This window comes from Brachyistius frenatus, unplaced genomic scaffold (genome assembly GCF_029030835.1).
Source record: "Brachyistius frenatus isolate BFR_SWC_R1_liver_20210118 unplaced genomic scaffold, ASM2903083v1 Contig_309, whole genome shotgun sequence".
Classification (NCBI taxonomy): domain Eukaryota; kingdom Metazoa; phylum Chordata; class Actinopteri; family Embiotocidae; genus Brachyistius; species Brachyistius frenatus.
Genome location: NW_027210908.1, coordinates 1 through 15304, shown reverse-complemented (window position 1 = coordinate 15304; position 15304 = coordinate 1). Strand labels below are relative to the sequence as shown.

Sequence of the window (15304 nt, the reverse complement as noted above, 5' to 3'; positions counted from 1 at the left end):
TTAATAAAGCGTATGCATCACCGATTTAATGTAAACCTGCCACTTCCCTGCCTGCCAAACTTCCTCTGGTATGATCTCTAGTTATCACACACACTTACAAGAAGGAACAGGAAGATAAAAGCAAGTGAAACGAGGACAGCTAAATTTACATTTTATGTGCGTAAACATAAGAGGATCAGCCTGCTTACATTTCGAAACCACCACCATCTGGCAAACAAAACAAAACTCTCTAAATTTAGTGGCATTCTCCTTTAATGCACACCCGCCAGGCTGCTGTCACGTGAATCTGACTAAGTCATATCCACTGACTATGGCGCCTCCTGCAGGCGTTATGGTGCATGAAACAAAGAAGTCTGCTTACGTACAATGAACACGCTTCATGTCAAATGGGGGAGTTGTAGTTATTATATTAATTTGTTAAAATAAATATAATTTGATATCATCTCAATTGCTTGTATTTTAGTACACTTTTGGGATAGGCCTATTTGTTCTCACATATTTCCATTTTATGAGACATTATGCTGTAGCTCCACCAAGTTTTTGAGGAAAAACAATTGACCCTTTACTCCGCTATAACAGTTTTGGCTACCTAAAATCAAGATTTTTCCTGTAAATGATATGGTCAGTTTATAAAAACATTATGCATTGTTAGAATAAATATGATACAACGATGCATACATATAACTCTTTATAAATACTAAACAGGCGGCTACAACGAAGTGTAAATGTTTATTCCAATATTCGGTGATGTTATTGCAAAATAGAGATCCCAAAAATATGCCAAAGGATGCGGCCTGTAAATGTTTTTTTTTATTATTATTATTATTTTGGAAAACCTTATCCGGAAGCTCTTATTTAGAAACAGAAATGAGTTTCCGGCGGCAGACCCCGGGGAGGAGGAGGAGGAGGAGGAGAAGGAGGAGGAGCTGAAACATCCGTGAAGAAGGAGTCGTCTCCGCGGCGGAGGAAGCCGAATGATGGCAGCAGTGTAATAACGAAACCTTCCTTATATATGTTTGACACTTGCCCTCTTTTTTGGTGAGTTGATACATATTCGTGTTTATCTCAGTTTCCTGCAGCGGCGGTTTCCTCTCAAACGGCACTTGTTCTCGTAAAAGCAGAAGTGATGAACTTTGCAGGCCGAGAGTTGCGGCAGCTGCAGCTCTGTTGTCTGTGACAGGATGACAGTGGTACAACCTCCGCTCTCACTCATCATATGTCCTGCGGGCGTTACATTTCCATGCGATGAAGTCAAGAGATGTTGCACTGATGTTAGTTTCCAGCTTCGACTCAAATATATGTGTCTGTGGGATTCGTAGCTAACAACCCGGCATCACTTATTTGATCCAATAAACCGGCAAAGGGAGAAGGAGGTCGGCCAAAACAATGTCAAACAACTCTTCTTTTTTTTTTTTTAACTACTAGAAACTGAATTAAGCTGATTAATGGACGAGTCAACCAAAAATAATTCAAGTGATTTATAATACTAGTCAGTCACTGGATCCAGACTCTCTGATGTGGATATTTACTTGTTGTTGTTGTTGTTGTTTTTTTTTATAGTCTTCTTGGTATTAAACTGAGTATTTTTGTGAAAAACTATGGGTCGCACAAAACGAGACGATTTGGGCTTTGGGAAATTGACATTGCATTTTTCCTACATTGTCTGGCATTGTACAGGGCCCCAAAAAAAGATCAACCATTCATGGAAATCATTGTTAGTTGACGCAGTAATACATAAACAAGCAATTCTGCACATTTGAGAAGCTGCCGGGTGTTAAATATTCCTAGACAAGTAATTGAATAACTGACCGAGACACTTTATATTGAGCTCATGAGATGCTCTGGTACTTTTCATCTCCTGCGGTAGCTGGGTCCAGTGTTATCACCTTTAACTGGACCTGAACATTTGCTTGGCTCCGACTTTGTGCACACTGTTCTGTTCTGCTGTATCATCAGGCAGCGTCTGACATGTTACACCAAAGTCAGTGACCAGAGCTCGCTGTCCCCCGACCAGCCGTGACAGGACAGCAGGACACAGGTCAGGCCCGTCATGGCTGCCAGGCAGCAGAGAACCGCAGCTGCTGCAGACGGCCCAGCTGAGGCCAGAAGGACGGACCTGAGGGTCAAAGAGAAGAAGTGCTGTGAGTGGGGTTTTTTTTTTTCTCCTATCATGTGCTCTATTACTGATTGAACTGTTTGATGGTTACATCATTTAATATGATCCAGTAACATCAGGCTGTAAATCACAGAGTTTCTTCTCTGTTTACATTACTAAAGAAAGATTATAACATTTCAGCAGCCGCTGGTCGTTAACTGTCAACTTTCTGTCACCGTCTTTCATTATCAGTATGTATGCAAGGTGTGGTTGTGTTTAGGGCGACCGGTACTACAACATACCTTCTGGACAGTAGAACTGTTATTAGCGACCTAACCTGCAGTAAAAATGTCAGTTTTAACTGCACACTTTGAGGAGTCTTTAATCAGGAATGTGGGATGGCTCAAAAATCCCTTTGAATACGTGTCCAGCGTGAAACTATCTCGGTCTAGAAGCTGCAGACATCTGCTCTGAGAATTTCAAGTCAAGTCTATTCTTGCCACGTCTTTTGTTTTGACGGATTTGTCTCCCCTGAGCTGAGGATGATCTTCCACGGAGACTGAAGAAAAAGGGAGAGGAAAAAAAAAAAGAAAATATTTTCCATTTCATGGTCCAGAAAACAAGGTTTCACTGGATTATTAAACTGGGTTGCTAAGCAGCGGGACTTTGAGAAACTTTAACCAGCAGCCCAGAGATAACGTTGGTGTGACCGAAATGTTTAAATAATTGTTAACTAGTAGACACAGAGGTGCAGTGGTCAGCATTGTCGCCTCACAGCGAAAAGGTTCCAGGTTCAAATCCGGGCCCGGGCCTTTCTGTGCAGAGTTTGCATGTTCTCCCTGTGCCTGCGTGGGTTCTCTCTGGGTACTCAAGCTTCCCCCCACCGTCCAAAAACATGCATCCTAGGTTAAATGGTGATTCTACAAATTGCCCTTAGGTGTGAATGGTCTTCGTTTCCGTTGGTCCTGTGATAGACTAGCGACCAAAAGGATAAAAGCGGGTATAAATAATGGATAGACTCAGAGGTGACATTGGATTATTACACAACCCTCCCATGCCTTGCTGTCAGTGTACACTGTGTGTGTATAAATTTGTGTATACAGTACGCATACCTGCCCTGTTAATTCAAATGGGACATTTTAAAGGCTGGCTGGTCACCAAATGTCCCCGCATGTTTATAACTGAAATCTCTGGTTGTGTGTTTGTATTTGTCTGCACGGTTATTGTGTATGCAAACTGCAGCGTGGGCCTCCTACATGACCAATTCTCCGACTGTGATAGTGATGATCGGGTTGCCCGCCAGGGGCAAAACCTACATGTCCAAGAAGCTGACGCGCTACCTCAACTGGATTGGAGTTCCAACGAAGGGTCAGTACAGAGAGAAAATCAGTGTGTGGTTGAGCTTCAGGGTCATAGTAACATTTAACAAACAGGAAATTAAATGATTAAAAAAAACATGTCAGAGCCCTGTCACTGTATACAGAAAGTATTTTGTGTATTTTGAAAGGGACTCTCCAGTATAAAAAGTACAGACGTGCATCTGCAGGTCGCTTAAAGCAGCATGATACATTTGTGTGCCGTGGGATTACTGTAGTGAAAATCTGGTGCTTAAGGCAAAAGTGAGTTAATTTGTTGTTAAATTTATGTCACGCAGCTCTGTTTGTGGTTGCTCGTTCATGATTTCACCTCTGTGGAAGGCAGGAGAACTGGTTTGTCAGGTTCAGTTGAGATAAAGGTCGCTGCCGCAACACAGGCACCCACACTAATCCCCTTCACTGTCTTTGCACCTTTTTCTCAGACTCTCTGCTTTGTTTCTCTTGCAGTATTTAACCTCGGGGTTTATCGGAGAGAAGCAGTGCAGTCATACAAGTCCTACGACTTCTTCAGACATGACAATAAAGAAGCTATGCAAATTAGAAAGTGAGTGAGCGATTTATTTTCTTTGGTGTAGGAGATTGATCTGTTCCATTACTAAGCCCTGTAAAAACAGCTGGTTACTTTTCATGCAGGCTGTGTGCTGCATTGTGTTTGTTTCAGAAATGATGCTGCAGTTATTCCAGCACATTACGTGTTAAAGATAACGTTGAAGTTTGATTTCCTGATTAGTTTTCTTTTTGGGTTTCTTCCGTAGACAGTGCGCTCTGGTGGCACTGGAAGATGTCAAGGCCTATCTGAATGAGGAGGGAGGCCAGATCGCTGTAAGAAAACACACACACACACACACACACACACACACACACACACACACACACACACACACACACACACACACACACACACACACACACACACACACACACACACACACACACAAAAACTGAACGGTGTGTTTATTCTTTGTTAATAAATTAAAAGTACAGTTTTATGTAAGCTGAATGTTCCATGTTTTCTGTCAGGTTTTTGATGCCACCAACACCACCAGAGAGAGGAGGGAACTCATCCTTAACTTTGCAAAGGATAATGCATACAAGGTCAGAATTACACGGATGATTGATGAACAAACAACCTGTCATGTGCTCTATTAAGGATTGAATTGTTTTTGAACTGTGACATATTTATTACAGTTCTGGTAGCAGGAAACAGACTCCACACATCAAAGGTTTAACCAGCCCTCCACTATCAGCCATAAACTGCAGTGAGGTTAACGTCATGAAGCGAGGCGTATGTGGCTCTTCTTAGCTACTCCTTTTTTTTTTTCAGAAACAACAAATTCTAGTCGAAACCGTTTCTAACAAGCACCTCTCAGACATTTGAGACACCCAGACTTATTAGAATTTTTGCAATTGGAGGTTGAATCTTCTCTTACATCAAAGTTTCAGTGCTTCTATAAATGACACGATAAGATGATTTAACAGTGATTCAGCAAATTCTACATATACAACCCATCACAGTCATCGTGTTTATGAATTTCTCCCGATTACTGTCTTTTGTCAGGTGTTTTTTGTCGAATCTGTATGTGATGATCCGGATGTCATCGCTGAAAATATTCTGGTAAATGATGCATTTATGTTTTTGTGTTAAAATATCAGCCAACTTTTGTCCTTGAATGGTTACAACTTGGGGTGAATCACGTCTGAAAATGTGTCTTGCACAAAGGATGTGAAGGTGTCCAGCCCAGATTACCCTGAGAGGGACAGAGAGAGTGTCATGGAAGATTTTCTGAAGAGAATCGAATGTTATAAAGTAACCTACCAACCTTTAGATCCAGACGAACACGACAAGTAAGAAGTTACATAAGAACTCGATTACTTAATGTTGTTTAAAGCAAAAGGATTTTAGATTCAGTTAAACGCTATTGTGGTCTTTAAAGGAGTTTAAAACTGATGTGGATTATGTAGTTATTGTGTGTAAAAGAACATGTACTTGCAGAAATTGTCCAGCAGGTGGAAACAGGAGCTCATTTATAATGGAAACAATGACTCAAAGGTTATGAATTTTTGGTTTAAAGTGCTGGTCGTTTGTTTGAATCATTTATTTACTCACTGATAATATTATTAGATATGTTGTAACTTTACTGAAATTAAGATCATGCACTTTACTTTTGATTGGATTGAGGGGGAATAGATGTTGATTTTTGTACTGTTGCTTAACTCTTGTTGACCTTGTTACAAAGCTACTGACGTACAATGTCCTGATATATTTAGACTACTCCAAAATTACAAGATATCGCTTTCTCACCCTTGAGTTGCTTGTCTGTGTTTTCAGTTCTGTTTTCCAAATGGAATCATTTTCCTGGTATCTTTTCACTCTGACCTACAGGGACCTGTCCTTCATCCAGGTCATCAATGTCGGCCGTCGCTTCTTGGTCAACAGGGTAAAGGACTACATCCAAAGTAAGATAGTCTACTACCTCATGAACATCCACGTTCACTCCCACTCCATCTACCTCTGTCGGCACGGAGAGAGCCACCACAATGTGGAGGGACGCATCGGGGGCGACTCTGAACTGTCAGAGAGAGGGAAAGAGGTGCTTTATTCATTCATATATTTCTAAATCTCTTTCTTGCAGACAGCTAAATGAAATTGTAAATCCCACTTATATATATATTTTTTACAACCAGCAGGTAAGCTTAGCACAAAGGCTGCACTCAGGGAGTAACAGCTAGCCTGGCTCTGTCCAATCCACCAATCAGCACCTCTAAAACTGGCTAATTATTGTAATGATACAACTCAATAAGTTATTTACAAATGGAAAATTAAATGCTATAAAATGTACAACAAAATTCGAGCAACACATTGCAGATGCACGTTTTCTAGTATAAGTCCAGTCATGCTGCTTTAGTAAATTCCTGTTGCTTTAAACCGATTTTGGGACATTTATGGAAAGAATGGCTTAATTTCATTCTCTGTAACGTCTGATCTCCGTTTAGGTGTCGGTTCTCAAACTTTAAAGTCATTTTCTTGTGTTGTCTATTGACAGTTTGCAGCAGCGCTGAAAGGTTTTGTGGAAGAGCACCGACTGTCGGACCTGAAAGCTTGGACCAGCCAGCTGAGGCGCACCATCCAAACAGCAGAAGAGCTGGGTGTTCCCTACGAGCAGTGGAAGATCCTCAATGAAATAGATGCTGTATGTTTCGTAATCTATCAGTGAGGGGACAGACAGAGTCAGTGAGACCTGTTATAAGTGTCCCTGTTATTGCTTGTGTTTCAGGGAGTGTGTGAAGAGATGTCCTATGAGATGATTGAGGAAAAGTGCCCGGAGGAGTTTGCCATGAGAGACCAGGACAAGTATCATTACCGCTACCCTGGAGGAGAGGTAAAACACTTCTCTTTCTCTTGAAGTGATGTTTGACCTGACAGGAATTACCAGCATGAGTGTGTTGAGGATTTGTACAACTGACTTTCAATAACTTTAGAGCCTGTTAGGTTTCTTGTTATTTTTTTTATTTTATTTTTTTTATCATAAAGTGGATGCTGAAGGACTAGGGCTGCAGATGATTTGAAAGCCTTAAGTCGCATTTTATCAGTCGAATTAGTGCACTATTTTTTTTTATTTTTTTTATAGCTATTTAGCATATAGATGTAGCACTACAGGAGTTTATTGCAGAGACATGCAGAAATGTGATAATGTACTGACAGGACAAAGGAGAATTTACATGCATCTCTCATAGAAGTTTTGAATTAGCTACTCTACAGGAAAAATGTAAGACACCCTGAAATAATAGTTTTATTCTAATTATTGCTAAGGCTTATTGGGAAATAAAAGCATCAGTTAAAAAAAAGGAAAACAGACAACAAGCACATGACAAATTTAGATTCAGGTTCCAGCCCTGCAAACCAAACCCAGCGCTGTCATTTGACTTACCAATAACATAACATTCCTATCTCTTAAGTCCTACCAAGACCTGGTTCAGCGGCTAGAGCCAGTCATCATGGAGCTGGAGCGACAGGGCAACGTCCTGGTCATCTGTCATCAGGCGGTGATGCGCTGCTTGCTCGCCTATTTCCTCGACAAAGGCGCAGGTCAGATGCACAGAAACAACCCTGACATGATACATGAATCAAGATAAGACAATGCCTTATATTACATATTTACAGTACTGTGGGATCCCAGATTGTTGTATATCTACAACTTCTTTATCAGTGCTTAAAAAACATTGCTTAAGCAAGTAATTCAATCCCACATTGTTCCCTGAGTGCTAAAAAAAACTGTCACATTTCTGAGGAGGCCGCTGAAGAAACAAACATTCAACCCCGCCTGAAGACCGGTGGGTCAGGATAACACCTTGATGTGAAAGAAGAGCCTTGGAATTCATAATACAAACCTAAAAACCACAAAATACTCCTCTCCAATTAGCAGAAGTAAAGTAAAAGACTGCACACAAATGTAACAGTCATGGATGAGGAGCATTTTCCAAAGCATTTCTTATTTTTGGTTGTTCCCTACGTTTAGACATTGTTTTGACCTTGAAGTTTGCCTTTCCAATTCATCTGCTGTTGGCTTTGCTTTTTGAATTTGGCATGGTCCGAGTGATTTGGAAATGAAATGTGACCGGTACCTAAATAACAGGAGGTGTTTGTGTTTGGTTAAAGATCAATAACTGCTGTAACAGTACACAGGAGCACATCTAGTTTTATCACATACTGTAAACTCTTGTCTGTTCCATTATGTCAAATCAAAATAAGATTTAAAGGAAGTGCTGTAAAAGCACAACATGTCATGCACAAGCAGCGCCAGACTATTGCTGACCTTGTTCACACCACTCTTTTGTTCCTAATTCATATAACAGGATTAGGGATAGGCTTAGCTTGTTATGTGGATGTTGTGTCTACCCACCAGGTGTTTCTTTGCTCTAAGCGCCAGGTTGCTACAAAGACCCTCCAAGAATAGTGCAGTTTAACCTGCAGTGGACATTTACATGTCTACCTGCATTAAACAGGATGATTATTATGTGGATTATGTGCAATTATTATATATATTATTATATATTTTGGCAACACTTGGTAGTGGATACTTCGGAAACAATCGGTTACTTGTTCAAACTTCCTCTCCTCCACGGTGTCCTTTTTTTAATGCTTCCACATGGGGATCCCAAAGTCACGGATTTTCACATTTGAATGCACAGACTAACGTAGCACAAGTAAAACGTACACGTTGTTAGCACTCAACATAAAAAGATCAGAATGTCTACATACAAGTGACATCAAGATCCTCGGAGGAACTTTGGTTATGTTCCTAATCATTTAAATATTGTTGATTACTGTTACAATTTTGATTTTAAATGATCAATTTAAAGTGAATCTTCCTACGTCTCCTCTTTGTGTGTACGTAAAAGATATTGGAGAAGGGGGGGGGGGGCAGAAAACCTTTGACATCATGAGGATTAATCATCCAGCCACCAATGAAACAAAATTCCACAGTAGTCGATGACAGAAATGTTAAATGGATTGTTAAAACGTGAAAACTAACAGACCTGAATGTTAACTGAGGTTAGAATGAAAAATAAAGTTTGGAATTAAAGCCATAATTAGGCATGGGCAGATGGAGGGATCCGTCAGTCAGCAGAGGAAGCTGTTTAAAGGCTCGACCACAGCGTGAAGACTGTAGAAACCAAAGTGTGGGTGCTGCTCTGACTGGCATTTTACTTCCCCTGCACACCCACCCATCGGGCCTGTAGCATTGCAGATTTAACACAGCAACGTGCTGCCCACCTCACACAGCACAGCAGATGCTTTACAGATGCTTGCCTTCTCAGACATGAGAGAGAAATCCACAAACATTCAGGAGAATACAAAAACATGACTGCATAAAACCGCAGCACAGAAAGTCTCACTAGTTATTTGTTATTTTTGTTGGCGCAGACGATCTACCCTACTTGAAGTGTCCTCTGCACACTGTCCTGAAACTCACCCCTGTGGCTTATGGTAAGTCACAACTCTGCTCAACAAAAAAAAGTCTTCCTTCGCTTTTGTTTCTTTGTTGTGAAGCATTTTTGTTTGGCCCTCTCTCCGTCTACTAGGCTGTAAAGTGGACATGTTTGACCTGAAGGTGGACGCTGTCAACACCCACAGGGACAGACCATTAGTAAGCTCCTGACCTTTTTTTATATGCTGTGTCACAAACATGCTGTCAGTTTCCTCAGACGCCGTCTCTGCCACTTTAATGTGTCCATACTATGCAGCCTGGAGGATCAGTGAAACCTCCACAGTCATGACTGGACTCACTGCTCCAGACCGGGGCTATTTTAAGAAGCCAAACCACAATTACACATCTACGTATGCACCAAGTTATTATACTTTGTTCTGTGCAGTAAATCTCAGTTTTTGTGGAAGTGGGTGCAGTCACCATCACGGATTTCCACAATTGCATTAAGTCATAAATCAACGTGCACCTTTAAAAATAATAGTTCTGCATTTTGGCAAGAGTCTTTGGGGAAACGTTTGTATTTTCTTGCTGAGAGAGGATAAGACCATTAAAAACAGGGAAATGAAAGTCTGCAATATAAATGGAAAAACTGAGCATGCTAAATGTACTTATTTAGGCTTATTTAAGACCTGACTAATTTACCCGTGGGCTGAGTTGCAATGCCACATATGTAAAGAAAAAATTAAAAAAAATTAAAAATAAATCACGTTATCTACATGACACATATTGTACTGTCCCTCTTGTTTTTATTTCCAAATCAGTAAGCCTCATATCTGTTCTCTGCTGGAAGAGGGCGCGCTGATTAGTGATTAAACGCAGAGTCCTAGACATAGCGGGTGTTAACACACAAATCCATTTATTGAGAAAACCTCTCGTTAACTTGGGTGAGGAATATCCTGTCTGCTCAGACCGACATGACAATGGTTTTCTATTTATGTCTGTTTGTGTCTGTGGCTGTTTTTTTGTTGTTGTTTGTTTCTGAGCCTTCTCAAAGTCACTTCCATGGCACACAGTAAATTCACACATTCATTTGTATACCATACCAAAAAAAAAAAGAAAAAAAAAGATGTGTTAATCAGTCCGCCGGTTCTGTGTGTCCTTCACCGACCAGGATAACGTCAGACCGGACGCCGTGCCGCCCGCGTTCCTCCGGAGGAACAGCTTCACGCCGCTGTCCAGCCAAGACCAGATCAAACGACCTCGTCTTTACAGCGTGGGCAACCCTCCACAAGTCCGCATGTCCCAGGCGCCCACTTTACCCAGCATGCAATTCTCAGAGGCATCTGAGGGGGCCGAATTGCTTCTCAGCGGGGTCAGTGTCTCTGACATGTTTTAGTTATATTTTCCTATGTTATTGGCAACTTTTTTTTTTTTTTTTTTTTTTAATACGTTTCATTCCCCTTTTCCCCCCAGGCAGCATGTCATATTTCCTTTATGCTGTGTGGTAAAGCTTTGAGATGATGGCATGTCTGTGCGTCCTGAACAGGATCGTCCAGTTTGTGTTTGGTTAGTACGTGTCGCCAAACACGCTTGAGCACCACGTGAGCACCACGTGAGCATCACGTGAGCTTGCTACATAGACGCAGCTAACTTTTGATATAAAATTACGTAAGCCCGTGTTGGTGATGCTTATCCATTATTTACTGTTGAAGTGACACTGTTTAAAAATTTTAAAAAAATTTTAAAAAAAGTATTTTTTAGTTTGGAAGCGAATGCTGACAAAGTTGCCACAAAGAGTCTTAAAAGACTGCGAGGCGTGGCTCACATGAACAAAAGAGTCCTCGGAGAACTCGGTAAACAATAAGGTAACAGAGCCGTCCTCAGAAAATGAACAGAAAGATCACAAAGTAAACTGAAGTAAAACTTGTTCATAAACTTGATACGCTTCTCTTTTCTTTCACCTCAAACTAGTTTTGAAAAATTGTGATCTGAACAACTTTATAATGTACAACGAAACTGAAGACATGCGGCAAAACCAACCACCCTTCAAAATGGGCTTTATTTATTATGATTTGATCTATTGTGAATGTCCAGAGAAATATCAGAAGCACACAGATCAGTGCCTTTATAAATATTAGAAGAACAGAATTTTTTTTAAATAATTGACCTTAACTGAAATGTTTTTTTTTTTTTTTTTCATTTACAAACTAAAAAAAAAGCATCACGGTGCGGTCTGTTCGATAATAAGAACTTAAACATGCTCGCCTGCTAGCTTGGCTAGTCTTCTGATGAAGTTTTGCAGGTCGTAGCGGTCTGTCCAGTCTTTTTTTCCTAGTTTTTCTAGTTTGTGGTAAAACCACTGATGTCATGCACGCACTGGACCAATCACTGCTCTCCACATGCCATTATGCTCATGGTTATATATCACGAGGGAGAATTATTTTCACCCGAACTGATTGGAAGTTAAAGGAAAAGTAAAAAAAAAAAAAGTATACTCCATGTTTCTTAATACATTGTGTTTTAATTATTTACTTATATTTTTGACTCATAACATTTTACAGATTTTTTTTCTCAGTTTTAGGGCTTTGGAAAATTTGATTTAAAAAAAAAAAAAAAGATTATGTGCATGGATGTTTCGAACAAAAGTACCTACACGAGCTCCCTGAATAGCTTAAGGATAGAAATCACATGTTTTTTTCCAATGTTTTTGCCCGCGCTGCCCACAAAGTGAACTTTATTTACGCTCCTGTTTCCAAACAGGAAAAGGACAGAAAAATAGTGTTTCTCACTGACCTCAGATTTTTATATCGGTTCAAGTTCAGTCAGTTCCAGTCAAAACAAACTCCTCATTCCTGTTTTGGTTTCCACTTTCTCTCCCTTCTTTTTCCATCTTGCAGGACTCTCTGAACGGTTTCAGTGCTTCAGACACAGACGACTGTATTCGAAGTTAAGAACAAACACACGAAGAGGTATCCTCAGCACCTTCCTCTTATTGTCCACGTGGATCATCTGCTCTCCGCCTCGGTTATCTCACTGCTTTATTTTGCCATTTAACCCAGGCTTTTCTCCACTTGGGTGTTTCGCCAGTTCTGACGACCAGCAGTAAAATCCAGCTTCAGCAATTAAGCTCTGTATTAGGCACCATATCTGTCTATCCGTATATATGTCTTCTCTTTGGTTACTGGGTATTCATGCTTTAGCATGTGTGCACATTCATCAATGACTTCACTCCCTTTGTACGACAGTCTGGGCTGTATCCATGTCAGATATACAGATCAAAGATTTGGAGTAAAGACGTGCTTAAAACCCGTCCATTAGTTTCTATCAGACTCCATATACTGTAGATTACAGTCCTATTATGCTGTATTAGATATATAATATGTTGATTGTGAGTTGTATACCTCAGTAAAAGCTAGTTTTAGTGGAACCTATATTTGTCCTCAGATTGTTTATTTTGCTTTCCAGTTGACACATTCCCAGGGAATGTGCTTCCTTCCTCTAGTGATCTGGCAAGATGTAGGAATTATTTTAATGTGAAGTGTAACAAATAACAACCGAGTTTGCAGCAGGCAGACATACGCTGCAAGAAATCATGAAATGTTTCATCTTGCCTGATAAACAAATGCAGAATCTACTGACGTCATTCTTCTCCTCTAAGATGCCTCCTTGTGTATTTTGTCTTCCTCTTAAATAACAGCGTTGATATATTCTGCCCTTTACTGTGATAATATGAAGATGATCACAAAGTTAATGCAAATATTTAAAACCCAAAGTGCTCATGTGTTCGATAGCATTGGATATTTTGTTGTTTTGTGAGTTTGATGCTTTAATTTCTTCATTAGCAAAAGCAAATCAGTTGTGTATTTCTTGTACAACTAAAGATACAGCACTTCTTCATTAATGCAGATAATACCATTTGCATAACTTTAATTTTGATACCAGGAAAAAAAGCATTTAAAGTGCCTTTATTTAAAGGAATGCAAGACTGTGTAGCAGTAATCAAGAATATTTCATTTATTTTAACATGTAACTGTACATGAAATGCTAAATTATGTTTCCCTTAATCTAAAGATTGTCAATACATTTGGATGTCTTAAAATGTGATGGCTTTGAAATCCTAAATAACCCGCAGGATTTGTTACTGCACTCATTTCATTAAATAAAGATACATTTTACACTCTTTTCACGATGACTTCTTGTTTTGCAGATTTTAAAGATTGTTTTAACCTGGAAAAAGATGCAAGTTTGGTGAGAAAGTGTGTGAGCTCATTGGGAGTAGCCTTCCTGTCTGCTAAACTCCAGAGCCAGACACACGTCACAGACTTAAAAGAGGGAGCGGTTTCTCGGGGCATATTTAATGTTTAATTGAAATACAAGTTAAAACTGCAAGCAGTGATATGCGGGCCCTCGCGTGCTGAACGTCAGGGCGAGTCGGGACATACTTCAAAATATTTAAAAAAAAAGTCATACTATAGCGTGTCGTCCAAGACATGAAAAAAAGTCGTATTGCATGTCGTCCAAAATATGAAGAAAAAGTCATATTATAGCATTTCGTCCAAAATATCTAAAACAAAGTCATACTATATGGCATGTCGTCCACTTGAAAAAAGTCATACTATAGCATGTCTTCAAAACAATGAAAAAAAAATCATACTATAGCATGTCGTTCAAACTATTAAAAAAAGTCACACTATAGCATGTCTTCAAAACAATGAAAAGAAAAGTCATACTATAGCATGTCGTTCAAACTATTAAAAAAAAGTCACACTATAGCATGTCTTCAAAACAATGAAAAAAAAAGTCATACTATAGCATGTCGTTCAAACTATTAAAAAAAGTCACACTATAGCATGTCTTCAAAACAATGAAAAAAAAGTCATACTATAGCATGTCGTCCAAAATATGAAAAAATCACACTATAGCATGTCTTCAAAACAATGAAAAAAAAAGTCATACTATAGCATGTCGTTCAAACTATTAAAAAAAGTCACACTATAGCATGTCTTCAAAACAATGAAAAAAAAAGTCATACTATAGCATGTCGTTCAAAACTATGAAAAAAAGTCATACTATAGCATGTCTTCAAAACAATGAAAAAAAAAGTCATACTATAGCATGTCTTCAAAACAATGAAAAAAAAAGTCATACTATAGCATGTCTTTCAAACTATGAAAAAAAGTCATACTATAGCATGTCTTCAAAACAATGAAAAAAGTCATACTATAGCATGTCTTCAAAACAATGAAAAAAAAGTCATACTATAGCATGTCGTTCAAACTATTAAAAAAAGTCACACTATAGCATGTCTTCAAAACAATGAAAAAAAGTCATACTATAGCATGTCGTTCAAAATATGAAAAAAAGTCATACTATAGCATGTCTTCAAAACAATGAAAAAAAAGTCATACTATAGCATGTCGTTCAAACTATTAAAAAAAAGTCACACTATAGCATGTCGTCCAAATAATGAAAAAAGTCACACTATAACATGTCTTCAAAATAATGAAAAAAAAGTCATACTGTAGCATGTCGTTCAAACTATTAAAAAAATTCACACTATAGCATGTCTTCAAAACAATGAAAAAAAAGTCATACTATAGCATGTCTTCAAAACAATGAAAAAAAGTCATACTATAGCATGTCTTCAAAACAATGAAAAAAAAGTCATACTATAGCATGTCTTCAAAACAATGAAAAAAAAAAAAAAGTCATACTATAGCATGTCATCCAAACTATGAAAAAAAGTCACACTATAGCATGTCTTCAAAACAATGAAAAAAAAAGTCATACTATAGCATGTCGTTCAAACTATTAAAAAAAAGTCACACTATAGCATGTCTTCAAAACAATGAAAAAAAAGTCATACTATAGCATGTCTTCAAAACAATGAAAAAAAAGTCATA

General features: G+C 38.9%; 1 protein-coding gene across 3 annotated transcripts; it reads left to right on the top strand.

The window, feature by feature from the left end:
• Window positions 1–910: 910 nt before the first annotated feature.
• Window positions 911–13583, top strand: LOC138635457 (6-phosphofructo-2-kinase/fructose-2,6-bisphosphatase 2-like). Of its 3 annotated transcripts, XM_069722938.1 has the most exons (17): window positions 911–1038; window positions 1957–2141; window positions 3338–3463; window positions 3919–4015; window positions 4227–4293; window positions 4492–4566; window positions 5030–5086; window positions 5192–5316; window positions 5855–6062; window positions 6516–6662; window positions 6747–6851; window positions 7429–7558; window positions 9398–9460; window positions 9556–9620; window positions 10573–10773; window positions 12299–12370; window positions 12461–13583. In XM_069722938.1, exons 2-16 carry the CDS (start codon window positions 2051–2053, stop codon window positions 12350–12352), a joined length of 1611 nt encoding a protein of 536 aa, XP_069579039.1. In that variant the 5' UTR covers window positions 911–1038; window positions 1957–2050; the 3' UTR covers window positions 12353–12370; window positions 12461–13583. The 3 variants fall into 3 exon arrangements, with proteins under 3 accessions (XP_069579039.1, XP_069579037.1, XP_069579038.1); XM_069722936.1 differs by having other exon boundaries at window positions 12299–13583; XM_069722937.1 differs by having other exon boundaries at window positions 943–988; window positions 12299–13583.
• The last annotated feature ends 1721 nt before the right edge of the window (window positions 13584–15304 follow it).